Source organism: Natrix helvetica (assembly GCF_964273705.1).
Source record: "Natrix helvetica genome assembly, chromosome: 13".
NCBI classification, from domain to species: domain Eukaryota; kingdom Metazoa; phylum Chordata; class Lepidosauria; order Squamata; family Natricidae; genus Natrix; species Natrix helvetica.
In genome coordinates, this window is record NC_138557.1 from 5,382,359 (window position 1) to 5,402,234 (window position 19,876).

Genomic DNA, 19,876 nt, shown 5'->3' on the forward strand with positions numbered 1-19,876 from the left:
CCTTCCGGAAGAAGGCGGGCCCGAGAGGAGGAGGAGGAGGAGGAGAAGGGGGAGAGGGGGGAGGGCGCTCTCTCGCTCGCTGGCGGCCGGAAGTGAGCGGAGCGGCCGCTTCCGGTTTCCTCCGCGCTCGCCTCAGTCGCCCGCCCTGCGCTTTGGGTGGTGGCCGTTGCCTCCTCAGCTCCTGCCGCCCTTTTCTCCGCCTCCTCTCCGGGCCCTCCTCGCCGTTCCTTCCGAGGGAAGCAGCGCTAGCCCCGAAGCCCGAGAGGCAGCCGAGGCCGCTGAGGGCCTTTCCTTTCTCTCCTTCGCGCCCACGCTCGAGCAGCCGCCCCGATGCAGGCCATCAAGTGTGTGGTGGTGGGCGACGGGTGAGTGGCCCACTCGCGTCGACCCCCATCCCCACCCCGGGGCTGAGGGGAGCTTATTCGTCCGGCCGGCGCTTGGCTGCGCCTTATGGGGGTCGGAGTCCAGCCGTGAGGTGGGGGGAAGAAATCCAAGCCCCCCCTTCAGCCCCAGGCCTGAATATGGACCCTGGAAGGAATTGAGGGGGGGGCTTCCCTCTCAAAGGGGCGTGAGGATGAGATCTTCTCTTCTCCATGCCAAAAAAGGGCTTTAAAAGGGGACCGGGGGTGTTTAAATGGACTGGGGAGCCGGAAAGTGGGATTCCCCCCTCTCCCCCTTTAATCTCCCCGGGTGGGGTGGGTGGGTATGGTTGTGTATAGGGTGGTCTTTATTTTAGGTCGATTTTGGGTCTCAAAATGCTTTGAAGTCATTGGGAGTCTATGGGGATTCTTCATCATCCAAGCCATGGTTGCCCCAAAAGTTCTTTTTCTTTTCTTTTTTCTCCTCTCCTCTTTTCTCTTCTTTTCTCTTTTCTTCTTTCCTTCTCTTTTCTCTTCTTTTCTTCTCTTTTCTTTTTTCTCTTTTCCTCTTCTCTTCTCTTCTCCCCTCTTTCTCTCCTCTCTCTTCTCTTCTTTGTCTTCTCTTTCTTTTCTCTTTTCTTTTCTTTTCTCCTCTCCTCTCCTTCTCTTTCTTTTTTCTTCTCTTTCTCTTCTTTCTCCTCTCTTCTTTTCCAAAAGGCAACTGGACTTTCTTGGTTTCTTTTTAGTTCTTTTGAAATAATGAAATCTTCATCCAAGAAGCTGCTTCTGTTCTGTTGAACTGAATTGAAGAAGCTCCTTGGATGAGAAGGGATATGTTTTCAGAGGGGAGGGGGGAATCAAGAAAATCCAATTGCCTTTTTTTGGATGGGGGAAGCACTTTTGGCACCAGGGAGTGGAAAATAAAGAAAATTGCTCGATGGGCAGGGAAACATGGACATATTTGCCAGAAAGATTTGGAAATGCATTCAAAAGGGATGTATTTATTAAAGGGGTGTGTCCCGTGATTCTCAACAACTCTGGATAATTTTATTTCATTGCTTTGATCTCCCCCATCCCCAATCTTTGCGGGGTTTCCATTAGCTTGTGAAGGGCATCCTTTTGCTTGAGTTCCCATTCCTTTCTCCTTTTTAAAAAAAAAAAATTAAACCTTTAGCTACATACAGGAAATGCCAGAAATGAAGAAGTTTTTATGTCTCTTTAATTGTCTGCTCTTTTTTTTGGCAGCCTTCTCCAATGGGGTGTTCTTTGTTCGGGTTGGATTACAATTTTTGGCATTTAATTTACAATAACGAGATACAATAAAATCGCGCTGGGTGGGGCCGGTGGGGTGCTTGCAGGCCAGCCCAGCTCGCAGTGCCAAGTTAGGAAGGCTGCTTGTTAGGATAAGTTTGATTCTGCTTTAGGTCTCCAAATCCTGTCTCATTACTGCCCGATTAATTGAAGCTTGTTCCTTCATCTATGCAAGATTGCAGCTTAGATATGTTTGCAATTTGTTCCTAGGAGCTGGGACTTCTCTGTGAGTTACTAAATAGCCCGCAGCAAGTCTACCTTGGCTTTACATAAACCTTTCTTAAACTAGGTAGACTTGTCTGTCAGATAAGTGTGTTTCAGTGGGGCTGGTTCCCAAGTACAACAAGAACGTATTGTGTCCAGGCTTGGCTACATTGCAGGTAGTCCTCGACTTACGACAGCTCGCTTAGTGACCATTCAAAGTTACAACGGCACTGGAAAAAGTGAGCTACGACCCTTTTCACTCTGAGGACTGTTGCAGCGTCCCTGTGGCCACGTGATTTAAATTCGGATGCTCGACAGCAGAATCACATTTACAACAGTTGTCATGTCCCAGAATCATGCGATCCCCTTTTGCGACCGTCTGACAAGCAAAGTCAATTGGGGGGAACCAGATTCACTGTTGCTAGTTTAAAGGAACTGCAAGTGATTCGCTTAACAAGGAAGGTCGTAAAATGGGGCAAATCTCCCTTAACAACTACCTCACTCAGCAACAAAATTGGACTCAATTGTGGTCGTAAGTCAAGGACTGCCTGTTACTGTTTTCCTTCCCTTGATCCCGATTTATGGTTTCCTTGGATGTCATGTGACTCCCCTTTCAATTGTCCTGATCAAGCTGATTTTAATAAGTGAAGCCTAAGGCACTCCTTGGATTGTAAGATAAGGGTTAGACCTTTGTCTCTCTCACTGTGGGGCAGTTTCTCAATAGATTCCTGGCTTTCTTTCTTTGTTCTCTAAGTAAGGAATGACTTAAGACGGGAAAACAAGAGAAATATTCCTTTAAAAAGAGCTTTTTTCCCCCCTATGGCAAGCCCAAAGTTTTTACATGGACACTGTAAATCCCCCTTGATATAAAAATGGTTAGCTTTTGTAAAGGTTTTTTTTTTCCCCCTGAAAAGTTATCAAGGTAGCTGAGGCTTTGGAATGCTCAAACATGGAGTTGTGTAGATTTCGTTGAAGTGTGTATTGGGCAGAATCCCTAATCCTTGGGGTGAGGTCCCAAAAATTTAGTGATTTGCTGATGTTTTGGGCTGCTTTTTGCCTTTCTTCCGTAAGTACCCGAAGAATATGAATCTTCGCTTTGTTTTGTGGTTAACAAAAGAAACATTTTTTTTTCTTCTCGAAGTCTGGAGTTATTTTAAGACTATTTTTAGCTATCTTTAAAAAGAAGCCAGACCTTTTGGAGCAACTGGCCCGTTCCCAAAATATTTTTGGGAGGTTGTATTTCCTGCATGGAGCCTTTTGAGATGAATCAGTTTGAAAATGGAAATAAATGAACTGTAGTAAGATGAGCACTCCTTTTTATTAAGGGGGATGGTGGTGAGATCAGTTGTGAATGTTCTACCTTACAGAGGTAGTGATGCACAACTTAAATGTTAACATAATGAGTCAAGCCTTTATTTATTTTGAACTCTGAAATTTCCCTGAAACCTTATCCACAATCTGACTAAATTTGAGTAGCAACTTACCTTTGAGAATGAGGAAATGGTGCCGTTCAGGCATTGAAAATGTGGCTTAATTTTTAATTTCGCCGTTTTTGAATTTTGGAAATAAGTTTTTTAAAAAATATTTCCAGAGAGATCCAGATGGCTTTCAAAAATCCTCCAGATAGCTGGGCATCATCCACACCCCTAAAGTGAAATAACGATGCCTAAAATTTAATTTTTTAAAAAAATAGCTCTGGATAGCATCGTAACTATGATTCTAGTTCTCAAATATTTAAAATATTTTTCAAGCCCTGCCTTTATTGACTCTTGATTTGGCTTGAGAGTGGAGGAGGATTTAGCAGATATTTCCTTTGTTAAATTTGCTGCAGTTGGTCGTGGGAGAAAGCGGTGCACAAAATTGAGTTCTTTGGGCTGTGCAGCTTTTCTTTCCCAGATACATCGCTAAACGATTATTGTGTATATTGCTACTTTTGTTTATGCATTATTTTATACCATGATATCTTTGCTGATTCTCTAAAATGGGTAACTTTAAGATTTGGGACGGTTTGAAAAACCTTGCTTTATGAATGAAACTGAGATAAAATACAAACTTCCTGATCAGACTTAAGCCTTGCAATTCAGAGATTTTATGACCAATAACCAGGTTTTGTAATAGCAGGTGTCATTGTTTCTAATACTATCTGCTTCTTGTTGACATTTTTCATTTTGTTCATGTTCAGCTATTTAAGTATACAGTTCAACAACACACCGCTAAACTGAATACAATTTAAAAGTAGTTGAGGTCTGATAATGTGGAGTATAAATTATCCCCCCAAATTCTTGTATTCTTTAAGGAGGATTAGCTCAGCATGTAGATCAATGGTGGGATTTTAGGCATCTAAAACCACTCTTAATGTAATGCTTCCCAACCATGGCAAAGTCAGCTTCAGCTCCCAGAATTCTCAGCCATGGCTCTGCAGACTCTGGAATTCTGGGATTTGAAGTCCTTACACTTGGACATTGCCAAGGTTGGGGAATACTGCCTTACAGATTCTCTGCCTTTCACCGTTGCAAAGGGCAGCTTTTTCTGACACATTAAAAAGATGAAATAGATGTTCCTTAGGTAATTCCTAACTCTCTCTTAAAGCAGGGGTGTCCAAACATGGGAACTTTAAGACTTGTGGACTTCAACTCCCAGAATTCCCATTCTGCCATCATGCTGGCTGGGGAATTCTGGGAGTTGAAGTCCACAAGTCTTAAAAGTTCCCAAGTTTGGACACTCTGCTTCTAAAGCTTTGTGTAAAGTATTGCCAAAACCCAAAATCGTGGCTCTAGGCCCTCACATTCTCCTTCTTTGCATCATGACCTAATAGGTGAAACAGGAAAAAAAGATAATGGAAAGAACACTATTCTATTTACTTAGAAACGCCCATTTGCTTCCTTTCCCTGCCCCAATTGGAACCATATGTGCTAGGAGCAGCTTTTGTGTCTCCCTCGTGTTTGTCTCCCGGCCCCTCACAACAGCGGAGACCCCGCTCTCTTCCCCTAGATTGCTTCAAGACAACGGCTTTAAAAAGTTTCCCACTAACCTTTAGGCCGATTTTAAGCAGTGGTAATTTAAAGCTGATTGATACGGCATCTACTCCTTTCTATTATTCTTGTGTTTACTGAAAAGCTGACATGCTCTCATGCTCCAGGAAATGAGGTTTGATATATGAGCCACTTTTCCTGTTCTCTCTCTTCCTCCCTCCCCACCCCCCTCTCAGGAAAAACCCTGGATGCAAACGCAAAAGAGGGGAATTTTCTTAGCTGGTCCTGCAAGGGGAAATATCAGAAAAAAAACCACTGGCCACCGGTGTATCATTAACTCTTGTTTGCAGATTAATTATTCCTGCTTCTGCTGGGGTTTATAATGCCCTCCCTGTGACTATAAGGTTGGGGAAATGAAGTGACTTTAACAACCACAATCGAGGCCAGAATTTCTGTTGTTAAGCGAGACACTTGTTAAGTTGAGTTTTGCCCCATTTCCCAACCATTCTTGCATCCGCTATTAAGTGAATCACTGCACTTGATGAGTTCCGTACCCGGTTGTTAAGCGAATCTGGCTTCCTCATTGACCTTGCTCGTAAAAGGGGATCGCGTGACCTCGGGGACACGGCCACCGTCATAACTGTGAGCCAGTTGCCAAGTGTCTGAATTTTGATCACCTGGCCACGGGGATGCTGCAGTGACCTTAAGTGTGAAAAACAGTCGTAAGTCCCCCTTTTTTCCAGTGCCGTTGCAAATTTGAATGGTCACTAAACGAAGTGTCGTAAGTTGAGGACTACCCATACCCCTCCATTGCTTGGTTTTTTTGAGCCTCGTCTGTCGTCTGTGCAAGGGTATGAGCTGCAGTCAGCTTTTTATTGTGGTTCATGAGCTGATGGGGTATCCCAGCGCCAGCTTTTTACAATGTGGACCCAGAACATTCGTTCCCAGATTAGCCTCCATCCGCTTGTGCTGATTTCAGCTCCCGTAACTCCCAGCCGGCCTCACCATTGGCTGAAAACGGCTGTGGATGATGAGAATTCAGGTCCCGTGCATATTGACGGAATTAGGTTGGGAACAATGGGCCTAGAAAGCGAATTGCCAAGTAAGCAGTCATTGCCTATTTTCTGAAGGGGCGCGATGCGATTTTCTGGCCCAAGGAAAATAGATTGATAAACAGGGCTGTGGAAATCCCAGAATTGGCCTGTTCTCTCCTCCCACCCCAAGTAGGACATTCCAAGCTCCAGTTCATTTTTTTGGGCTGAGGTGCGGAGAAACCTCTGCAGGATTAAACAAATCAGAATTCTGTATTCCTGCATTTTTCTGGCTTGTGTGTAGGTCTTGGGGGCTTTTGACTAAGTTAATGTCAGCAGATTTGACGTCGTGTTTTTTTTTTCTCTGAAATAAACTTGGCTTCTAGGACTAGAACACTAGGAAGTGTTCTGTTTACTTGATCCAGAGGATCACGACAGAATCTCTAGGTAAATCAAACTTTTCATCTTGGGACCGAGTACAGAGCTGGCTCATCGGGCTGAAAGCCAGCAAGCTTAGAAGACGGGAGATTTCGAATAGAAGGAATGCATTTGTTCTTGTGGGCATTTCTTCTCTCCCTGGACCTGTTTGACTTGTCCTGCACGACCACTGAGGAGGCTTGCTTTAAAGGCCCCGGTTAAAAATCTTTCCTACCCCCTTTTCAACATTTTGGAGTGCCTCTGTAAGGTTCTTGCCTTGTAGGAAATCTGAGACAGATTTGCTTCTCAAAACCTTTTAAGAAGTTGAAGGAGAAAATAATCTGCATTTAGTTACTTATGAAATGGCTGATTTGGTTTTGTAATAATTCCAGAACAAAGGTAGCATCTTAAAACCGAGGCAAAAAGAACAGGTCCAGTTAAAAGCTACAAGCAAGCAAATCTACATTCGTTGGACACTAGTGAAACCTGCAATATATAGCCCAGTACACTTTATCGAAGGGACACGTGGCTCAGTGACTAAGATGCTGAGCTTGTCGATCAGAAGGTCGGCAGCAGGGTGGTTCGAATCCCTAGCGCCATGTAACGGAGTGAGCTCCCGTTGCTTGTCCCAGCTTCTGCCAACCTAGTAGTTCGAAAGCATGTGAAAAATGCAAGTAGAAAAATAGGAACTGCCTTTGATGGGAAGGTAACAGCGTTCCTTGCGCCTTCGGCGTTGAGTCATGCCAACCACATGACCACAGAGACATCTTCGACAGCGCTTGCTCTTCGCCTTTGAGCACCGCCCTCTAGAGTCGGGAACGACTAGCACACATGTGCGAGGGGAACCTTTACCTTGGTGCACTCTGAGGTTGTTTTCTTGCAGATGTTTCCCAATTAGGTAGCATCATCAATGTTAGAAGGATTTAAAAAAAAAAAAAACCGACTCCCCTGTAGTACTGATGATGTTACCTAGTTGGGTAATGAAATGTCTGCAAGAAAACAACCTCAGAGAGCACCTCAGTCCTACCCTGAGCTACAAATAATCCCTTCTGCAACTAAACTGTCGGAAGGAGCCATATGTACCTTGTTATGCTTAAGATACTCCCCATCCCATCCCCGGCAATCAAACACTTTCAAAGCTTCTAGCAATTTTAGGTTTTTATTATTATTTTGAAGTAACGTTCCTGTAGTCGTGCCAGAATGACTTAAGAATTTCCACCCACAACAAAACAAAACAAAACAAAAAAAAACCAACAAGCCTCAATGAAAAAACATGACATTATCTGGAGGTGGAAATGGATCCCCCCCTTCCCCCCACCCACCCCGGGCAGTTAAAAACCTCCTGTCAATCCATTGCTTTAAAATAACGATGTCATTCAAAAGTCCACGCCGAGTGGTACAATTGGCGCTCTGGTGCCTTCCCAGTGCATTGAAGAGGACTTTGGATTGAAGAGGACTTTGGCCTGGGCTCTGTAGGATTGGTGGGTGAAAATAGCATCAAGTGTTCTCTTTCCATGGTTTCCTCTCTTTCTTTCACTACCCCAAGAAGGGAACCAATTCATGAGTCCCTCCCTGAATTCAGCCCTCTCTGTAAAAAAAAAAAAAAAAGCTCAAGAAACCTCCTTTTTCTCCTAAAACGCCCCTTGCGTGTTGTGGGTGTTTTCCTTCACTCTGTGCCGCTGATAGGCTTCTCCCCGCGGTGAGGCTCTTTTTCTCCCTGCCACAATGAAATGCCATTTGCTCCATTGATTTAGACTTCATGGCTTTAAATGCACAGCGATGCACGTTAAGTTACTCCAGCCCACATGTGCCTCACAGGAAGGGACTCTTCTTTCAAAACAGGCATGTTTGGCTTTAAACATTGGCAGCACGGGCTTTGCAAGCCCCAGAAATCACAGCCCACGGGCAGGTTAAGAAAATTAAAAAGGTCTAATAATAACACAAAGCTGGGATGACAAATTCTGACTTCAGAACTTGAATGAACATTGAATTCTTTCTTTCTTTCTTCTTTATTGGCCAAGTGTGATTGGACACACAAGGAATTTGTCTTATATGCTCTTAGTGTACATCTTTCTTTCTTTCTCTCTCTCTCTCTTTCTTTCTTTCTTTCTTTCTTTCTTTCTTTCTTTCTTTCTTCTTTCTTTCTTTCTTGGCCAAGTGTGATTGGACACACAAGGAATTTGTCTTATATGCTCTTAGTGTACATCTTTCTTTCTTTCTCTTTCTTTCTTTCTTTCTTTCTTTCTTTCTTTCTTTCTTTCTTTCTTTCTTTCTTTCTTTCTTTCTTTCTTTATTGGCCAAGTGTGATTGGACACACAAGGAATTTGTCTTTAGTATATGTGCTCTTAGTGTACATCTTCCTTCCTTCCTTCCTTCTTTATTGGCCAGGTGTGATTGGACACACAAGGAATTTGTCTTTAGTGTATATGCTCTTAGTGTACATAAAAAGAAAAGATACATTCATCACGAATCATAAGGTACAACACTTAATGATAGTCAATGGGTACAATGGTGAGAGAATTATTTGTTTAGCAGAGTGATGGCGTTCCGGAAAAAACTGTTCTTATGTCTAGTTGTCTTGGTGTGCAGTGCTTTATAGCTTCGAGTTGAAACAATTTAAGTCCAGGATGTGAGGGGTCTGTAAATATTTTCACGGGCCTCTCTTTGACTTGTGCAATGTACAGGTCCTCAGTGGAAGGCAGCTTGGTAGTAATTGTTTTTTCTGCAGTTCTAATTATCCTCTAAAGGATAACCTCTGTCTTGTTGGGTTGCAGAACCAAACCAGGCAGTTATGGAGGTGCAGAGGACAGACTCAATAATTCCTCCGTAGAACTGGGCAGTTCCTTGGGCAGTTTGAGCTTCTTAAGTTGGCGTAGAAAGAACATTCTTTGTTGTGTTTTTTGATGACATCTTTTGCAGAAAGATTTCAGAACCCCATCCAGTATCCAGCCCTCCATAACGGCCGTCTGTGCGTTTCCAGAAAATTCACAAAATCAAGTGTCAGTGTTCTGTGCTTGTGGGAAGCTTGCATGTCTGGCCTGCAAATTAGCAGTGTGTAAGGAAGGTGTATCTGAAGTATTTCAGCCAAGTATGCATTTTAAAGACTTTGAATCCTTTATCTAACTTGGCTGACATAAATCATAAATATATAGCAGTTAAAGGATTAGATCTATCTTGTTTAAATTCAAGTACTAATAAACAGCTGATTATCTCTGCTGAATGGCTTCCTTGTTATCTCCATCACATGAATAATTTCTTATAATTTCTTTTTTCCCCCCTCTCTTTCACAGTGCTGTAGGTAAAACATGCCTACTCATCAGTTACACAACCAATGCATTTCCTGGAGAATATATACCAACTGTGTGAGTATTTTAGTTTTCTTTTGATCATTTGTAAGTGTTAAAAAGATCATAAAGAGGCTTGATTGGGTTGCTTTATAATAGAGGAGCTGCTCTTTAAGTAGTAGCTTTGGCACGAATATTTTCTTGCGTATCTTTGCCATTGCTCTCCATTTCTGGGAAATTAGCATTTATTTTATTTATTCAGTTTATTCCCTGCCTAATTCCCAATGACTCTTGAGTGGTTCGCAATATATATATATATACACACAAACGGAATAAATAAAATAAATGCTAATATATTTAAACTATAAAATAATAATAAAAAACTAGCATGTCAGAAGTTTGCAATGCCTGAGGATTCTTGAGCAGCATCTGTTGACTGAAGTCCAACATTGTTATCATTTGTTTTAACATAACTCATATGGGAGAGGTTTCCTGTGACGTGGGCTCTGTGTGCTGAAATACTTGCACTATTCTAAGACATTGAAATAATTCTGCATTCATTTAAATTAATATTGCAGGTTACTATAATAAAGCACTTTTAAAAAACGCAGAAATATCACAATATTGAATTACAGAAACACATTGCCAGTTTTTGGAGAGAGAAAAAAAAACATGTGGGGGCGGAGGGAACAAGTCTTCAGGGTCTGAAAGACACAAGATTTCACGGGCCAGAATCAACTTTGAAAATATAAAATTAGTAATCTTTGAAGATGGCACGGTTTCTCTTCTTTTTTATCATTTAAAGGATAAGCCACATTCCTTACTTTGGGCTTAAACCTCTTACAGAGATGGTGTTTTAATCTACACGTACTCTGACCCGGCTTTGAAGAGAATGTGCTGGGTTTTGTATTTTTGTTAAGGTTTAGAAAAGTGTTTAAAAAAAAAAGAATTGAAAATTTAAAAAGGTAGGAAAAAACAAACATGAGACCTGACAACGAAGAGGGGGAAAAGCTATAGAAAAAAATGACTTCCAACTTTCTTCCGCACAGGTTAAAAACCTAAAGCACACTCGCCCTTTGAAGTAGACTAAGCCATAGTAAACAGTACTTCTATCATCTGAAACGGGCCTTATCATTGCAACCCAGAGTTAACATTGAGGGCTCCTTTGTGCTCTCTGTACTTGCTTATTTTGTTACAGACGTTTCATTAACCAGCCAAGTAACCTCATCAGTGCTCGGTTGGCATCTCATGCCTTTCTGTTTCAAGCAGAACGCCCGAGCGTAGTAAGACGGTGCTAATTGATTCATGTTCCCTGGCAGATTTGACAACTACTCTGCCAATGTGATGGTGGACGGGAAGCCGGTCAACCTGGGCTTGTGGGATACTGCTGGACAGGAAGACTACGACAGACTACGCCCGCTGTCTTACCCGCAAACAGTAAGTGTGACACGCTGGCAGAGTCGCCTGCCTCGTCTTCTTACAGGCTTGCTGACAGTCAGAGAAGCTCCTAGCTCTAATGTAAAAGGAACCAACCCAGCGGTCCCCAACCTTTCTGGCACCAGGGACCAGTTTTGTGGAAGACAATTTTTCCACGGACCTGGGGGGTGGGGGGGATGCTTACACTTGCACCTTAGATCCCCCACATGCCAGATAAAGCTTTGCTCACTCGCCTGCTGCTTGCGTGGCCTGGTTCCCAACAGGCTGCGGCACTGTACCCAGAGCCTCTCCCCGAACTAACCCACTGTCACAGTCTCTCGCAAACTGGCGTCGTAGTTCTCATGTCACCTCTAATGTTCCTTCCTGCCCTGCAAGTGCCATAAGTCTTACGCTCAAACCGTTCTCTCCCTCTTCTCCAGCAGCCTCGTGCAATTCTGGGATTTGTGGCGTTTCCAGTCAACTGTCAGAAATCAATTTCTAAACCCTTGGAATGAGCAGCTTCCCTTTAATGTGATTGCTTTCCCTCTCTTTGCTGCCACGAATTGCTTCTTGCGTACCTTTTGAGGGATGCGGTGGCTCAGTGGCTAAGACACTCAGCTTGTCGATCAGAAGGTCGGCAATTCAACAGTTCAAATCCCTAGCGCCGCGTAACAGAATGAGCTCCTGTGATTTGTCCCAGAGTCTGCCAACCCAGCAGTTCGAAAGCACTACTTTACAGCATAATTCTTCCCATTATTTTTTTGGCGGTCTTTTAAAGTAAGAAACTAGCTAGGGTTATTTTGGGTTTTCCCGCTCCCACCCTGGCAAGTTAAGGGAGCCCTTGTTGTGTGAAAAGCGTCTTTTTCCAAAACTTGGTTGCAATTAGATAAATTCAAGAACTGTTTTCATTTTATTCGTCAAATTTAGGAACTGCCCACCTGTAAAATCTCAGCCAAAGCCAAAGCACGCACAAACTTTTGATAAGCTAGCCTTAAGTGCGTTCTAACACACAACAAGGACACACAAATATTTTAACACCTTTCTAGCCAGCAAGGTTTCTTCTGCAATGTCCATTGAAGCTTGGTCTAGAGCAGGGGTGTCCAAACTTGGGAACTTTAAGACTTGTGGACTTTAACTCCCAGAATTCCCCAGCCAGCATGGCTGGCTGGGGAATTCTGGAAGTTGAAGTCCACAAGTCTTAAAGTTCCCAAGTTTGGACACCCCTGCTCTAGAGTCTAGAATCTATTCTAGACCTATCATGAATTTAACGTGGCTTTTATGAGTCCCAATATTTTGTTTATCAGAGCGGACCAAATTGTACACCTGTGATCCAGGTATTTCTTCGGCTTCTCCTTACGGCTTTGTCCCAAACTTGCTCTTCTCAAAACTAACCAGAATAATTAACACACAAAGTTCCCACAAAGAGAACTGAGATCCTTTCCTGGCTCTTCAATCGATTTGGGGTGGGGTTTTTTTTTTCTTTTCCTCCCCTTGCCACCCCTCCTGTGAAAATGCTCAACCCCCCTCCCTTCTTCTTCTTTGCTTGCTCACTATCCGTTTTACACGTACAACTCCGGGAAGACGGTTTTTTGTGACCTGCTCTGGCTCTGCGGAAGAGCAAATTCGGCAAGAGCCCTTTGTTGACGGCTTCATTGCTTCTAACAAAAACTGCCAGAAAAGAAAAGGGGGGGGGAGGAGTCCTTTGTTCCAGAGAAGCGGGATTTATCTGGGACAGCAATCAAATGAGGAGGGGGGGAAAGCACACCTCCGAAGTGTAGCGGAGTGGAGAAACAGCGCAGGAGCCATTGCGCTGCCTCTCCCCTTCTCCTTTGTTAATAGGCTCAAAAACAAAAGGAGAGTTGAATAACTTGCCAGCCACGGTTGTTTTCTAAGATTGCCAATCTTCCCCGCAGAAAAAATTGAGCCTCAAGTAAGTTTCTCTCTGGACTAGTTTTCTACCAGCAGAAGAATTTGAAACTTAAAAAAAACAAAACATGGCCCACTTCAATCTTAAGATCCGATCCCTCGCACTTCCGAAGCCGCAAAGCCCCTGGAACGTCGCGCCCGCTTTCCTGCCAACGCGCAAAGAGCGTCTTTTTCCAGCGTCTCCTCTAACATTAACCCAAATTGTCTCGTGCTATTACTAGGTTGAAGGAACGAGTGGTAAGGATTTAAGCCCCAGTGGGAAGCGGCAGCCACTCTGCGTATGTAACGCTTTCACCCATTACGTCCCAAGCGCTTTGCGGGTGGCCCTTTGCCTTCCTCTTTGCCACTTCCGCAGCCCTAAAACTTGGCTTCCTCTCCTCCGGGCACCTTCCTGCCACTCCAGCCTTGGCCATTTTAAAGGCCTGTGGACTTCAACTCTGTTGGCTTGGGGACCTTTGGGAGTTGAAATCTATAGATCCGTGGTGGCGAACCTATGGCACCGTGTGTCAGAGTTGGCACGCAGAGCCCTCTCTCTGGGCATGTGTGCAGTAGCCGGCTGCTCTTCTGGTTTCTGGCCAGCTAATCTTCACAGGTGCCAGAGCGCTGGAAAACGGCCTCAAAAACAGCCAAAAAACAGGCCGTTTGGGGGCCATTTTTCAGGCCCCAAATGGTCTGGAAAACAAACTGAAAACGGCTAAAAACGGCCAAACAACATGCATGTTTGTGCGGGCCTGATGGTCTTTGGTTTTTGGTGCTCACAGGAACAAAGACCAGCTGGCATGTGCATACTGGAAACCCGAAGACCAGCTGGCTGGCACCCTGAGCCAAAAAGGTTCGCCATCACTACTATAGGTCTTAAAATTGCCACGGTTGGAGACTCCTAGGTAATTACAAGCCGTTAAATCCAAGCATTTACAAAAGCCACTTCCTTCAAAGGGGCTGGGAACGATGGGAAGGAGATGGTCTGGGCAGGAGCCAGTGAGAGGTGCTGCGGGGAGTCATGGGAGCACGCCTACTTTCCACCCATTACCTGGATGCATGCTTAATTATGGTTGCCAATGCTTAACTTGGGAAGGCCTCTCCGGTGGCCAAGAGCTGCAGCTCAAATCAACTAACACGCCAGAGGGCTCTCTGATTCGTAGCAGCCCAGCTGTCGATGTGCAGGGGCAGATGTGGCGTAGGTTTCAACCATTTTTGATGGTTCAGAAACGGCATTCGGGAATGGTGGGCTAATGACGGATTCGTTTCTGGAACAAATGTTGGGGGGTTATTTTCCAGCCTCTCAAGTTGCGTTAAAAGGACGGCGCTAAAGAAAACTTGAAAGTTGTGTATTGGCTGACACTTTATGGAACATTGACGTGAGGGCAACTAGCTGGATGTGATTTAATACATTGTGCAGCCCTAATGTAGTTTGGTTTAGTGGTGAAGGTGCCAGGAGACAGTGAGTTCTAGTCCCACCTTAGGCATGAAAGCCAGGTGGGTAACCTTGGGCCAATCACCAGGAGACAGTGAGTTCTAGTCCCACCTTAGGCATGAAAGGTGGCTGGGTGACTTTGGGCCAATCACCAGGAGACAGTGAGTTCTAGTCCCTCCTTAGCCATGAAATCCAGGTAGGTGACTTTGGGCCAATCACCAGGAGACAGTGAGTTCTAGTTCCTCCTTAGCCATGAAATCCAGGTAGGTGACTTTGGGCCAATCACCAGGAGACAGTGAGTTCTAGTTCCACCTTATGCAAGAAAGCCAGCTGGGTGACTTTGGACCAATCACCAGGGGACTGATTTCTAGTCTTGCCTTAGGCATGAAAGCCAGCTGGGTAACCTTCGGCCAATCACTAGGAGACTGTGAGTTCTAGTCCCGCCTTAGGCATGAAAGCCAAATGAGTGACTTTGGGCCTCTCTCTCAGCCCGGTCCACTTTACAGGGATGTCGTTGTGGGGAAAATAGGAGGAGGAAGGAGGAGGAGCATTAAGCTATGCTAGCTGCCTTGAGTTAATAAAATAACAAAGGGGGGATATAAATAAATAAAAATCCATGCAGCAGAGAAGGAATCAGTACCTTTTTAAGACAGAAACTCTCATGGAATGGGGTGAAGGACTAAGTCACCCATGCAATGGGTCCTTTCATTCTTGTATCATTTCTTGCCTGCTAGTATTTAATGCCATTTGGAATGCCATAATTTTGACATAGTCTATCCTGCCAGCCCCAAATAGCTCTTCCTTGGCAATTAGAACTCCTCCGTGGAGCTGGGTTATGTGAAAATCTCATCAACCCCCTGGAGACTGAAGTTCTGTTGATGTTGTTTTGCAGGATGTGTTCTTAATTTGCTTTTCCCTTGTGAGCCCAGCATCCTTCGAAAATGTCCGTGCAAAGGTGAGTTAAAAAAACATCCTCATTGTTTCCCCTCCCCTCCTTTTAAGAGAGACCTAGGCTATTAATAGGAGGAAAAGGAATCAGTCAAGGAGTTCAGTGAATGGCTTTTAAATGACGGAAATCATTTTGGAAATAGAACCGATATCCCGCTTGCCACACCATGCTTAACATTAAAGGTAAAAGCCAGGGGCAAAAGTTATTCCTCTTGTCATGGACTGTCCATCAAGCTCATAATGAAATAGAGCTCTGAACTCTTGCTTGTTTGTTCTGCTTCCTATTAATCTTCTCGTGGTTCTTATCACCCATCTCCTCCCCTGATTGTATGACTGTAACTTTGTGCTTGGATCCTTACGATTTATATTGATTGATTCCTAGTATGATTTGATAGCTTATTAGTAACCTTGACTATCACTAAGTGTTGTATCTTCTTATTCTTGATGACTGTATTTTATTCTTCTTCTGTGCACTGAGAGCTTATGCACCAGAGACAAATTCCTTGTGTGTCCAATCACCCTTGACCAATAAAGAATTCTATTCTATTCTGTTCTCTATTCCATTCCATTCTCTATTCTATTCTGTTCCATTCGCTATTCTGTTCTATTCTCTATTCTATTCTATTCCCTTGTTTTCTATTCTATTCTCTATTCTATTCCATTCCATTCCATTCTCTATTCTATTCTATTCCATTCTCTATTCTATTCCCTTCTGTTTTCTATTCTATTCTCTATTCTGTTCTATTCTCTATTCTATTCCATTCCATTCTAATACTCTGTTCTGTTCCATTCCCTTCTGTTCTGCTTGTTTCTATGTGGAGGTTTTTTTGTGGAGTGCCCCGTTAGGTGGCATGCCTTAAGACTCTGGCTGATTGGTGGGGAAGTTGGCTTTGTATCTCTTTTGATGGTGTTGATTTTCTAGGCAGAACAATTTAACATTTTCCCCCCTTCTTCTGCAGTGGTATCCAGAGGTGCGACACCACTGCCCCAATACCCCCATCATCCTAGTGGGAACCAAACTCGACCTCCGAGATGACAAAGACACTATTGAAAAACTCAAGGAGAAGAAGCTGACGCCGATCACCTACCCACAAGGCCTTGCCATGGCGAAGGAGATCGGTAGGCCCTTGGCCCATTCGGAGGGCTATTTCTTAGGGTCTCTTTGGATTGAGAGGCTTGTAGAGCAGTGTTTTCCAAGGTTGGCAATTTTAAGAAGCGTAGACTTCAACTCCCAGAATTCCAGTTCCCCCAGCCAGGAATTCTGGGAGTGGAGAGTCCATACCTATTAAAGATATAAGATAAATTGATTGAGAGATGATAGATAGATGAGATATAGAGATAAATAAACACACACATGTGTTAAGATGAGTTGGATAGATAGGTGAGAAAAATATGATAGGTTAGATCAGAGGTATCAAACTCAAGGCCCGCAGGCCACATCTGGAAATAGTGAAAGACTGGCCCGCGGGGCCTCCGCCAGCAAAAATGGAGCACGACAGGGCTGGAGACCGCCTCCGGGATGGCCTCCTGCAGCCATCTGCTAGCAAAAATGGAGGTCCGTTTTCGCTCGAAGAGGGCTGCAGGAGGCCACGTGTGATTCTCCTGAATTCTCAGCCCCACCCGGGACACCACAGGTACCCCCGACACAAGTGACGTCAGGCTGGCCACACCCTACCCTGGCTATGCCCCCCCCCCCCCCCACCGCCTCCCGAGGTCAAACACAACCTGGATGTGTCCCTCAATGAAATTGAGTTTGACATTCCTGGGTTAGATTGATAGATGAGATAGGGCGATAAATAGATGTGGATGAGTAGATTTACGTTTTTGTTAAATTTACTCACCCCTTCTCTCGCCACGGGGGCCACTTTGTAAGAGGTGGCTTACAAAGAGTAAAAAGGAAGAAATGAAAAGAGCGCGAACAGAAGTCAAACTACAGAACAATAAAATCGGACACAGCAAGAGAAATACAACTCTATGATTACCCAAAAAACAAACAGGTAGAAAGCAGAGAACGAGAGAGAGAGAGGTGGCATCTGAAACTCAGTCCAGCTGACGATGGTAGATAAAGAGAAAAATATACGGTAATTTGCTTGAGGGATTTAGATAAATTGATAAGGCGAGATGGATGGATAAAGGACAGACGAGAGAAAGAGAGAAGATTGGTAGACAGACGAAATGAGATCTTTAAATCCTTTTGTGAGGCTGAACATTTCAGTCTCCCTGCTTCCCTACTGCCAGGAACATTGCTGCTGCTTTTTAATTTTAGGATTTGCGTCTTCCTCAGCCAGCTGCTCTTTCCTTTTTTTTGTAGGTGCGGTCAAATATCTAGAATGCTCAGCACTTACGCAGCGGGGCCTCAAGACGGTCTTCGACGAAGCCATCCGAGCCGTGCTATGCCCCCCTCCAGTCAAGAAGAGGAAGAGAAAATGCCTGCTGCTCTAATGCCGCTTCTGCTCTCCCCCTCACCCCCCCACCCCTCCAAAAAAAAACCTTTTGTGCTTTGCTTGGAATAACGGAGCATTCCTGCGTTCAGTTTTTTTTTTTTTAATCGGTTGTCTCCCCTTCAGGTTATCTTAAACATCCATCTTACATATTTCCCTTTGTTTAAAAAAAAAGTTAGCTTCTTCCTTCCTTCTCTCCCTCTTTTTTTTAAAAAAAGACAAACTTATATAAAAGGCCTTATTTCCCGCCCCGTCCCTTTTTTCGCTCCGCTTAATCAAACGTTGCCAAACTTTTCTGCTCCTTTGACTGCTTGGATTTGCTGTGCTTTGTTATGTGAAGCCACCCGGGCCTGTCTCTCTTTTTGTCTTACAAAGTCAGGCAGGCGTCTTTAAAAAAAAAAATTACTAATGTTTTATTAGCAGTTGCAACACTTTAATCGGGTTTTTTTTTCCACCCAGGAAAAATGATGGAAAAAACCCCATTGCTGTCTAAAAATGCACTCGTTCATCCGACAGCTTCTTCACACCCATTGTTTCATGCTTGAACAAATGCAATAATTGACAACTCCAGATTAACCCTTCCCTTTTTTTAATATATATATCTATATATCTCAAATCTACTAAGGTCTGTGATTAAAGCTATTTTTTTCCTTGAAATGTATTTGTCTTCCTTCACGGCAGAATTAACTATTTTCTCGGAGGAAAGACTGACTTTTGGCCGACGGATATCGGCCAGACAGTATTTTGACACTGTAAAGATCAAATGTACACTACATTGTCAACACGCTCGTTTAAAACCGAGGGGGATATTATTTTCTCTCGCTTGTATGATGAAAAACCCACAAAAGGAATTCTTCCTTTTGAACCAGCTGAACAGCAGGTTGGAATTTTTTTTCTAGAGTATTCGCTCATATGATTCCGGTGGGACTTTAAGCTTATTACAATTTTGAGCTTTCTCACATGTTCTTGCTGGATACTTTTCTTATAGAATCTCTTCCAAATATTAATTTGTATTTTAAAGCATTTTAAAAAAAATTGTATTAGCCACTTTTTTTTTTAAATAAGATAAGAGTAGTCAAACGTAGTCTTCTGTCTTTTATTTCCCCCAACTGTCCTAATTATGTAGCTGGCTTAAAAGGCTTTTGTCAAGTCTTGAAGGTAATTTGGTGTAAAAATCAAGGGCAGCTGATCGACCCATTTTTTCTTTTATAAAAATATATATATATACGTATTTCACCCCACTTTTTTCCTCTGGCTAATGTCTCTTTATCTGCCAGGTATCCCTGAAGCTGTTTTAATTTTACTAACACCGACATGGCTCATTTTTTGTTTTTGTTTTAACATTTTCAGGAAACCTGGTTTAATAACCGTAATCAGGCCTGTGAGGTTCTGTACGTCAGATGCTGGCAAGAACGCATTGATTTCTCTCCCCCCACTCCCCTCTTTCAATCACTAGAAACAAATATATACATATATATATATAAATATAAATATAAATATATATAAATTGGAGTTTGCAAGATTGTGAAGTTTTTACATTGGATCTTTTTTGGTAATGCAAGTTAGCAATCTGTTTTGCATGTATGACTTAATAAATTCTTAAACCACACCCGGGTTGCCATTCAGACTCCGTGAGATGCATTGATGTGTGTAGAATGTGCCATCCTGTTGCAGGACTCTTCTCCATCCCCAGGGATGGGAATTGAAGCACCTCGTGGGTTAAAACTCTGTGTGCCAGTTGTGCAGATACACAACGGGGCTGGAGCTTTGTACTGTGGCTTGTTTCCCCGCCTCTTAACCCACTCTGCTTTTGTTTTCCTTGCTTCCTAATTTTTTTAAAAAACTCCAGGTAATCCTCCACTTACAAAAGTTCATTTAGCGGCCGTTGGAAGTTACATGGGCACTGAAAAAGTGACTTACGACCATTTTTTTTCCGTCGACTGCAACAAATCTCCATGATCAAAAGGATCAAAATTCGGACACTTGGTAACTGACTCCTATTTCTGACGGTTGCAGTTTTCCGGGGGTCGTGATCCCCTTTTGCAACATTCTTGACAAACAAAGTCAACGGAGAAGCCACGTTCACTTATCAATTGTGTTACTAACTTCCTGTACTTTTCGAAGTATAAGACACACACACACACACACACACC

The 19,876-nt window shown here is 43.5% G+C and overlaps 1 protein-coding gene across 2 annotated transcripts; it reads left to right on the top strand.

Annotated features, from left to right (window-relative positions):
- The first annotated feature begins 86 nt into the window (after positions 1 to 86).
- Positions 87 to 19,332, top strand: RAC1 (Rac family small GTPase 1). 2 transcript variants are annotated; one of them, XM_081965726.1, is made up of 7 exons: positions 87 to 365; positions 9,585 to 9,656; positions 10,898 to 11,015; positions 13,142 to 13,198; positions 15,227 to 15,289; positions 16,242 to 16,401; positions 17,594 to 19,332. In XM_081965726.1, the coding sequence occupies exons 1-7, from the start codon at positions 331 to 333 to the stop codon at positions 17,722 to 17,724; spliced, it is 636 nt and encodes a 211-aa protein (XP_081821852.1). In that variant the 5' UTR covers positions 87 to 330; the 3' UTR covers positions 17,725 to 19,332. The 2 variants fall into 2 exon arrangements, with proteins under 2 accessions (XP_081821852.1, XP_081821853.1); XM_081965727.1 differs by lacking the exon at positions 13,142 to 13,198 and having other exon boundaries at positions 98 to 365.
- The last annotated feature ends 544 nt before the right edge of the window (positions 19,333 to 19,876 follow it).